Here is a 9,255-nt window from a genome sequence, read left to right on the forward strand (position 1 = left end):
GGGGTGCCCACCTTCCAGGTGAGTCTTCTACTCACCAGGCTAGAGTCATCCTCCTGCTTGTGCGTGGGCTCACTCTCTCTTTCTCTCTCTCTCTCACGCCTTCTTAGGCTACGTCGACACCAGGGGTCGGTAAGCTCTCAGAAGTGGTGTGCCGAGTCTTCATTTATTCACTCTAATATAAGGTTTCACGTGCCAGGAATACATTTTAACGTTTTTAGAAGGTCTCTTTCCATAGGTCTATAATATATAACTAAACTATTGTATGTAAAGTAAATAAGGTTTATAAAATGTTTAAGAAGCTTCGTTTAAAATTAGATTAAAAGGCAGAGCCCCCCCGGATCGGTGGCCAGGACCTGGGAAGTGTGAATGCCATTGAAAATCAGCTCACGTGCCCCAGGAGGCACTGCTTGGGCAGCTAGAGAACCTGTGTAGGGGACATACCTGTGCAAACTCACCTAAGCAGTACCTCACCATCTACCCTGCAATTTATACCTGTGCTGGGGGAGTGCAGGGGGAGAGAGGATGTGGAGTGTACGTACTCTAAGTGCCGCCAAAAGCAGGATGCAGTGTGGACATACCTTCAAAGAGTCAGCCGGGGCACAGCCATCTGCGCATTGCAATGGTAACTCCTTTTGTGCCTTCAGGCCTTAGTGGTTCTGTGCCTCAATTTTCCAGCTGTGAAATGGGGATAGCGCTTCCCCATCTCATAGGGACACTGTGAGGATAATTACATTAAAAGACTGCCAGGTGGTCCGTAACCTTGGTAACGGCGGCCATGTAAGTCCCTTAGGTCCTGAACAATCCAGGGGGCAATAGCCAAAGGTGCGTAAGGGAGTTCAGTGCCCAGCGCCAATGGGATTTGGGTGTCTAACTCCCTTGGGTGGCTTTGGAAATTCCATTCAATACCTACAGGGAAGCTCTTTTATGGGAGCTGGGGCTGTGAGGAAAGAGACTGTTTAGAGCCACTCAACATGTTGTCCACCAAAAGCTTTTTCATCTAAAAGCCACAGAGATCAAATAGCTCGTACAGCTGGGTTGTTCTCTGGCAGCTTGTGTTAAAGCCCTGCTGGCCCTCATCGGGGAGCGCAGCTGTGCAGGGTTTGGCTAGCCCATCTCTGTTCTTATGTTTTCAGGATGTGGACACTGCCTACATGAACAAGGTGGAGCTGGAGGCTAAAGTGGATGCCCTGACTGACGAGATGAACTTCCTGAGAGCTCTCTATGAAGCAGTAAAGACCTTCTAATTTTCCCAAGTCTCCTGGGGCAAACATAATGCTGTTTTTCACACACACACACACACACACACACACCAACTTCACATCAGAGAGAATCAAACCACTCAGAAATTTAAATTTAAATAATTGGAGATATACCAGTCTCCTAAAACTGGAAGTAACCTTGAAAGGTTATTGAGTCAAGTCCAGCCCGCTGCCTTCACTACCAGGACCAATTTTTGCCCCACATTCCTAAGAAGTGGCCCCCTCAAAGATTGAGCTCACAACCCTGGGTTTAGTAGGCCAGTGCTCAAACCACTGAGCTATCCTTCCCCCCATAACCCTGTGTGGAGTTTATAGGGCCATGGTTCCCTTTATATTGGTGTTTTACCACACAACATTTCTCTGAAGAAGACTCGAAACAGGAGAGGAGGAGAGATCCAGACCCCAAATGTCATTTTTCTTTAATTTCCAGGAATTATCTCATTTGCAGTCGCAAATTTCTGACACTTCTGTCGTCCTTTCAATGGACAACAGCCGAAATCTGGACCTGGACGGCATCATCGCAGAGGTCAAAGCGCAGTACGAGGATATTGCTAACAGGAGCCGAGCTGAGGCGGAGTCTTGGTACCAAACCAAGGTGAGTGGCACGAGTTCTGAGAGTTTGGACTATGATATTCATCCCTAGGTTTGGTGGAGAGATGTTCATCAAACCAGTTTTCTGTGGAAAAGTGTAGTTTCAACCGAAGTGAAAATTTCTGCAGAATTGTTATCGATCCAGACAACCTTTTAAAAAGAGAATCGGAGAGAAAAGTTTCAATATTTCCAGAACACGTTTTGATTTTGAAATGACTTCTTGTTTCAAATTTACGTTATAATTTAAAAGGAGGTCAAAATGGAAATGAAACATTGAATGACCCAAAACACAATGGTGGTGGGATTTGGGGGTGAAAATTTTTGAAATTTTGACTTTTTGCCCCAATTCAGGACAATTTTGTAGTGGTTGTTTTTAAGGTCAAAAATGTTTGCAGGATGGAAAAAGATGCCCCAAGAATATACCCAGGGTTTCACATGGCATTGTACACATGGAGGCTATCCCATCCTGCCTTTCATGCCATCACTCTTATACTGATATTTTTAGTATGCTAACTTGATCAGAGCTAGAGTGGGTTGGGAACTACACCGCCAGTGTAGATACACCCTTAGAAACCCATTTCACCTCCTTGCCACATGGACCTTGAATTTTTTACTGGCGCAGGGGAATGATGAAATAGTTACAGTTTCTAAGCGAGAGCTGAATTTTGGATATATCTACATTTGCACCTGGGTTGTGATTCCCAGCACATGTAGACAGACTAACCCACCTGGAACCTGTGGGCGCATACTCAGGGAAGCTAGTCCGAGCCACCATTGCCATTGCTATTGCCCATGTGACCCCAACTACACTCCTATTTTTAGCACACCAGCTCAATAGGAGCTAGTGCAAGTATGTCTCTGCAAGCTAGGAATCACACCCCTAGCTCCAAGTGTCAATGTAGCTATACACAAAGGAAGAGGTGGAAGAAATCGGTTCCCTTCAATAGTTTCCAGTGGCTCACTGTGATACCCTATGATGCCAATTTCACCCTCCTCTCCATGTCTGACTCTGCCACCTCTATCCCCCCCTGTCTATCACAGTACGAGGAGCTGCAGCTGACCGCTGGCAGACATGGGGACGACCTGCGGAACACCAAGATCGAGATCTCCGAGATGAACCGCATGATTCAGAGGCTCCACTCTGAAATTGACAATGTGAAGAAGCAGGCACGTCCACGTGATGGTTACATTCTGGGACGTGGGTGGAGGGGAAGGAGGGATCTCAGAATTTCAGGACTGGAATCCCTCCTAGGAATTCAGGACTGCCTTAGCAGCAGCTCCATACTACCAGGGATGTGAGAGGCGATGGCTGGCACATGGTGTACTCCAGCAACAATGGGCACTGGCCTGGGACTCAGGAGAGATGGGTTCAAATCCTGACTCTGCTACTGCCCTATGGGTGACCTTGGGCAAGTCAATATAAGAGTTAGGGATTATTATGATGATGGCCCTGAGGGGTGTGTTACAAAACAGAATAAGTTACACAATCCAGAGGTTGTTCTAGGGGGCAGGCACTGGAGGGGGTGTCAAGCCTAGAGATCTAGGGAGTGCAGAAATGGCTTAAAGGCACCAAATGGAGATCTGGGCCAATCTCTATAACCCTGAGTTTCATACTGAGTTGAGAGATACATGCACTCAGTTTGATGATACAGGCCACAAGCTTGCAAGCATCCTTGCAGTCCCTGATCAGGCTGGTAGATTGCAAATTCACATGTGCTCCCAATGGGGTTCATTCACTGAACACATTTCCTACCTTCACAGTGTGCCAGTCTGCAGACAGCCATTGCCGATGCTGAGCAGCGTGGTGAACTAGCCCTTAAAGATGCCCAGGCAAAACTAGCTGAGCTGGAGGAAGCCCTGCAGAAGACCAAGGCAGACATGGCACGTCAGCTGCGGGAGTACCAGGAGCTGATGAATGTCAAGCTGGCCCTGGATATCGAGATCGCCACCTACAGGAAGCTGCTGGAAGGAGAGGAGAACAGGTAGGTGGTATATACATTAGAGTTGGATGAAAAAAATGCCTTAAAACATTTTTGGAGAGAAAATGGCTTCTCCATTTCAATTTTTGCAAAAATAAATAAATACATAAAAAAATGTTTAAAACAGTTTAAAAAAAACTCAACATCCAAAAATTTCAATTGCTGAAAAGGAAATATTTTCACATTCCCACTGAAAACTCCAAAAACATTCTGCAGCGGGGTGGGGGGAAGGGAAGGAAGATTGGTCTGGGGATGAAGTTAGCAAAACCCTGAAGAGTTTCAAAGCCAGTTTTTGATAAAATGGGAAAAGGGTTCGTTTTTGTTGAGTTTTTTTGCAGGGAAAAAGAAACCATTTCTCAACAACCAGCTCTAAAAGGCAGCCCTCCAGTCTGCAACAGGAAGAGGAGTTAATTAAGGCCTGTGAATATGGGACACAATTCGATGCTAAGAGGATGAATATGAATCCAGATCAGATGGCCAAAAATATTGCATGTGCACCACTTAAGCCACTCAGGGTATGTCTACACAGCAACTAGACACCTGTGACTGGCCCATGCCAGTTGACTCAGCTTCATGGGGCTTGGGCTGTGGGGCTGTTTTGTTGCTGTGTAGACATCTGGGTTCGGGCTGGAGCCTGGGCTCTAGAACTGGGAGGCAATGAAATAACCCTGCAGCCCGAGTGCCGTGAACCCAAGTCAGCGGGCATGGACTGACCACAAGTTTTTCTTTGCTGTGTAGACATATCCTTAGGTGTTACATAGGTCATTTGCACTGGCCTTCTGCCCAGTGATGAATTTCACCACTTAGGGACAGATCTTCCACTGATGTAAACATTAGTGTACATCAGCTGAGGTTCTGGTCCTAAAGCTGTGTTTCAAATTCAAACATAGACTGTATTGATCCTCCCACAAGCTAATGGGTATCGTTTGTGTCTGAACTTCACCAAGGAAGACAGGTCTTACTGTAGTGCTAACTGTCTTCACCTTCTAAATGACTCAGTACCACAATCCTAGGGGGCAAATTGCTTATAATAATCATAATAACACCTTTCTTTCCCCCCAACAGGCTAGCTGGAGAAGGTGTTGGTGCAGTGAACATCTGTAAGTATTCTGGCTCCCAAATGCTAGACACTCAATGAGATGACAACTCAAGGAGTCGTTATTCCTAGGGAGAGCTAGGGTTTGCTGATAGTGCAGAGCAACTGAAATACAAAGGGATGGTGATCAATTGTTCTCCATGGCCGCTGAAAGTAAGACAAGATGTAACGGGCTTAATTTGCAGCAAGAGAGATTGAGGTTAGATATTAGGAAAAACTTTCTGATTATAAGGGTGGTTAAGCTCTGGAATAGGTTTCCAAGGGAGGATGTGGAATCCTCGTCATTGGATGTTCTGAAGAACAAGCTGGACAAACCCCTGACAGGGATGGACTATGATTTCTTCCCCCAGGGAGAGCAGTAGCTTGGTGGTTTGAGTGTTGGCTTGCTAAACCCAGAATTGTGAGTTCAACCCTTGGGGGAGGGCATTTAGGGATCTGGGGCAAGAATCTGTCTGTGGATTAGTCCTGCTTTAAGCAGGGGGTTGGACTAGATGACCTCCTGAGGTTCCTTCCAACCCTGATACTCTATGATTCTTTGGTCCTGCCTCAACACAGGGGGGTGGACTTGATCACCTCTCAAGGTCCATTCTCACCCTACATTTTTATGATTCTACATGAGGCTGCAATGGTAGCGGATATCAGAGGGGTAACTGTGTTAATCTGTATCCACAAAAACAACAATTGTTTTTGTGAATTCGTTTTTTTTGTGGATACAGACTAGGGGCTGGTCCACACTACGGGGGTGAAATCGATCTTAGATACGCAACTTCAGCTACGTGAATAACGTAGCTGAAGTCGAATATCTAAGATCGGATTACTCACCCGTCCACACCGCGCGGAATCGATGTCCGCGGCTCCCCCTGTCGATTCCGGAACTCCGTTGGGGTTGATGGAGTTCTGGAATCGATATAAGCACGCTCGGGGATCGATATATCGCGTCTAGATTAGACGCGATATATCGATCCCCGAGCAATCGATTTTAACCCGCCGATACGGCGGGTAGTCTGGACGTGGCCTAACACAGCTACCCCTCTGATACTTGGTACCATGCAAAGTAGCAGATATGTAATGCATTCAGGGTTTTGCAGCTCTGTATGGCACTGTTGAGAGATCAGCACCCCGAATATTTCTCTTAGGTCAGATCTTGAGCCTGAGAACATCTCATCATGTATTTGGGGTGCAAATCACTCTTGTGCAAAGGGGCAAGTGCAAGGCATGTGAACCTCCTAAATCCCACAAAAGTGGCACAGAGTCTCTCTGTGAGTGTGAACAATAGTGATTTCCACCCTTGGGCTTACAGAAGGCAGTGAGAATACTCATGTGAGAAAGGGCTACTATCAGTGGAATGGAATGCAAGGGTCTTACCCTGAGACATTGTAACTAGAAAGACATCAACAAACCAACAAGAATCCAGAATTAGACCCAAGGTCTGGAGGGTAAAGACTGAAAGACCTAAATGGGTCCTATTCTGCTCTCAGTGACAGCGGGAGTAACGCCATCGAGGTTAGCAACGTCATAAAATCAGTATAAACGGGAAGAATTGGGGCCGTACTACATCCTTTGGCCCAAAAACTAGTAAGGCAAAAAAAACAGGGGAAGCAGATGGGTCCATCTCAGAGAGACAGGTATTTGTAGACCAGGAAAGAAGGGTTAAATTAAATGTGCAAAGGGGAAACTTTAAGGGAAGGCAAAATTAGAAGGCCTGATTTCAACGGGATTTAATAACCCGCCCCCAGCAGGGGGAGAACAGAGACTCTGTGAGAGTATTAGGCAACTGCATAGTGGTGAAATATACTAGACAGCAGGAGGATCTCCAAGGGAACTGGTGGTAACCCCCCAGCTTCAGATGTTTGAAACAAAAATTTTTGCCTTTCCTTCTGTGACTGGCAGGCTGCTGCTCTGTGCCATCTAAACCTCTGCTTTCCTTTGCTTCACAGCTGTGATCACCTCGGCCGGTGGAAGTAGCTACGGCACTGGGGGTGGGCTGGGCCTGGGGGTCGGGCTGGGTAATGCGGCCGGACTCGGCTATGGCATTGGAGGAAGCAGCTTCAGCGCCAGCAGCGGGAGAGGTCTGGTGGGAGGATTCAGCGCTGGAGGGGGAAGCAGCTCCAGCATGAAGATCGTTTCGAAAACCACCTCCACCAAAAAGAGTATCCGCAGCTAAAGTGCCAGCCAAGCCCCCAATTCACCCCAGCCTGAAGAGAAGAAATATGACACTGCTTCCTCATGGCAGCACAGCCCAAACCATCTCCAAGGCACAGGCTTGCAGGGGAGGAAAAGATCCCATTAAATACCATTTAAGAGCTGCATAAGTCACATTCCCGTTAGGTGAGGCATTATTGGCTTTAGGAGGACGAACCCTTTCTCCATTCCGCTTAACTCACAAGCGTAGTGCATCAAACCCCAGCCTTAACGGCTTCATGCAAATTCTGAATGAATAATCAGCCCTGCTGGTTAATGAGTTCCAGGGCAGCAGAACTTGGCTCATTGAAATTAACATATTTTGATCCTATTCCTGCTCTTCCTTGAACCAGTGTAAATCTGGAATAACACCAAATCTAGATTTACAGCAGTGTAACTGAGAGCTGAAACTGGCCCTATGCCTGGCTACGTGTAAATGTTTTTTCTCTAAATAAACATCAGGCTTGCCTAGTAAGTCATATTTCCATCTTTGTGCTCCGTATTAGTCAACCAACAGAGGCCTCTCTCTCCCCCTAGCATTTGGGAAGTGCAATATCTCTCACCAGTGGGTTTGGGGAACAGGGGTGTTACATCCAATCAGAGGCAATCTTAATATTTCTGAGTTCATCTTGCTCCTCCGTATCCCCTTTCTCTCTCAGGTATCTCTCTCACACTCCCTGCATCATATAATATAGTCTTCGTTTTCACTGATTCATCTTCTATACTAGACCACCGCTTGCTTAATAGTCAGTGGATTCGCTACTCAGTCCTCGTAACCCACGCCTATATCCAATGGGGCATTAGCACCAAGCCAGCCACGGTTTTCTAGATCCTGTGCAAACCTCACAATTGAATCAAGCTCCTCTCTGTCAGCCAGGAGAGCATGAACATGAAGTAGAGATGACACAAGATCTATGGTTTATATATGCACAGTAACAAATACACAGACACTAAAGGGTGAACGTTATGCTTTGGTGACCCTTACAAGCTGTATCCCATGTAAACAATGCCTGTATCTCATTGCCTGTGTTCTTCACGGGGCGAGGGGGCGGGGCAGAAGGGGGAGGAAGGTTCTGAGCTTTTATGTATCCTGATCCCCATTACCACTGTTCCTATTACTTTATGCTTGTGTTGAAGTATTCTGATTTCATGAAACTTCTTCAATAAATTGCAATCAACCTATCTGTCTGCAATGTGGCTTTATACTCTATTAGGCTTTTTACTCAAAAGCCTAACTTTATGACAAGTTTTATAAGACTGGCCCTCCTCACAGATGGAATTATTCATGACTTTCCATATTCTCCTCCTAGCTATTGCAGTCTGAGAGACAGAGTTAAGTCTAAGGTAGCATTTAAATATTTAGTGGGAATTTTCCCTCTCTGCTTATCCTGCCTTTTATAGTTCTCAATTCAAGGCCACTGCAGCTGTTTGCTTTTTTCTTTCCTTTTTTTTTAAACTCTGCCATTAAATTCATGTCAAGCACTTTTAGTGATGCTCATGTTCACTCCCTGGCTAGGTTCAGCTTCATGAATGTTCTGATCTGCATAAGAGTTAACTACCAAGAAGGATGCCTTCAAAAGATTGCCTTCTAGCAGAAGAGCAAGGGGTCCTGCAGGAGTCCCTAAGATCCCAGCTGCAAAGATAGAGGACTTGATTCTGATCTCACACCAGTTTTACACCAGTCTAACACCATTGACTTCAATAAAGTTATTTCTGAGTCAAACTGGTGTCAAGTAGCAGTGTCTCTCCTTTGACTTTCATGGAGTCACTCTTGGTTTACTTCATTGGAGTTACTCCTGATTGACATTAGTGTAAGCGAGTACAGTAGCAGGACTTGCTGCTTGTACACAAATGCAAAACGTGGGTTGTGTGGTTAACACAGAGCAAAGCCCAACAAGGTTACAGCGCGGTCTGGGGACTATGGTGTGACAGCACGATCCCGGCCTTGATAGAAATGTCTGTGTAGATGATCCCTATTTAGGTTCACTCATTTGTGACAGAGAGGAAATGAGACCACACAAGAAAAATTGAAGAAAGCAGGAGCAATGGTGGGAAACAACAAGTAAGAAAGGACTAGGGAGGAAGCGAGAGAAATCTGCAGCTGTAAACAGATGCAGAAGCCACAGCCCGCCTCCCCACAGCCCCTGAC

General features: G+C 46.1%; 1 protein-coding gene across 3 annotated transcripts in view; it reads left to right on the forward strand.

Annotated features, from left to right (window-relative positions):
* Nucleotides 1–8,174, forward strand: part of LOC115647760 (keratin, type II cytoskeletal 5-like) — a 28,923-nt gene extending 20,749 nt beyond the window's left edge. For 2 of the 3 annotated variants that reach the window (XM_030554530.1, XM_030554532.1), the window contains exons 4-9: nt 1,134–1,229; nt 1,690–1,854; nt 2,892–3,017; nt 3,612–3,832; nt 4,895–4,929; nt 6,863–8,174. In XM_030554530.1, the coding sequence (XP_030410390.1) occupies nt 1,134–1,229; nt 1,690–1,854; nt 2,892–3,017; nt 3,612–3,832; nt 4,895–4,929; nt 6,863–7,089 (870 nt within the window). In that variant the 3' untranslated portion in view covers nt 7,090–8,174. Of the gene's footprint in view, nt 1–1,133; nt 1,230–1,689; nt 1,855–2,891; nt 3,018–3,611; nt 3,837–4,894; nt 4,930–6,862 lie in introns of those variants that run through there. The other variant, XM_030554535.1, reaches the window with a different exon arrangement.
* Nucleotides 8,175–9,255: the final 1,081 nt, after the last annotated feature.

This window comes from Gopherus evgoodei, chromosome 3 (genome assembly GCF_007399415.2).
Source record: "Gopherus evgoodei ecotype Sinaloan lineage chromosome 3, rGopEvg1_v1.p, whole genome shotgun sequence".
Lineage (NCBI taxonomy): Eukaryota > Metazoa > Chordata > Testudines > Testudinidae > Gopherus > Gopherus evgoodei.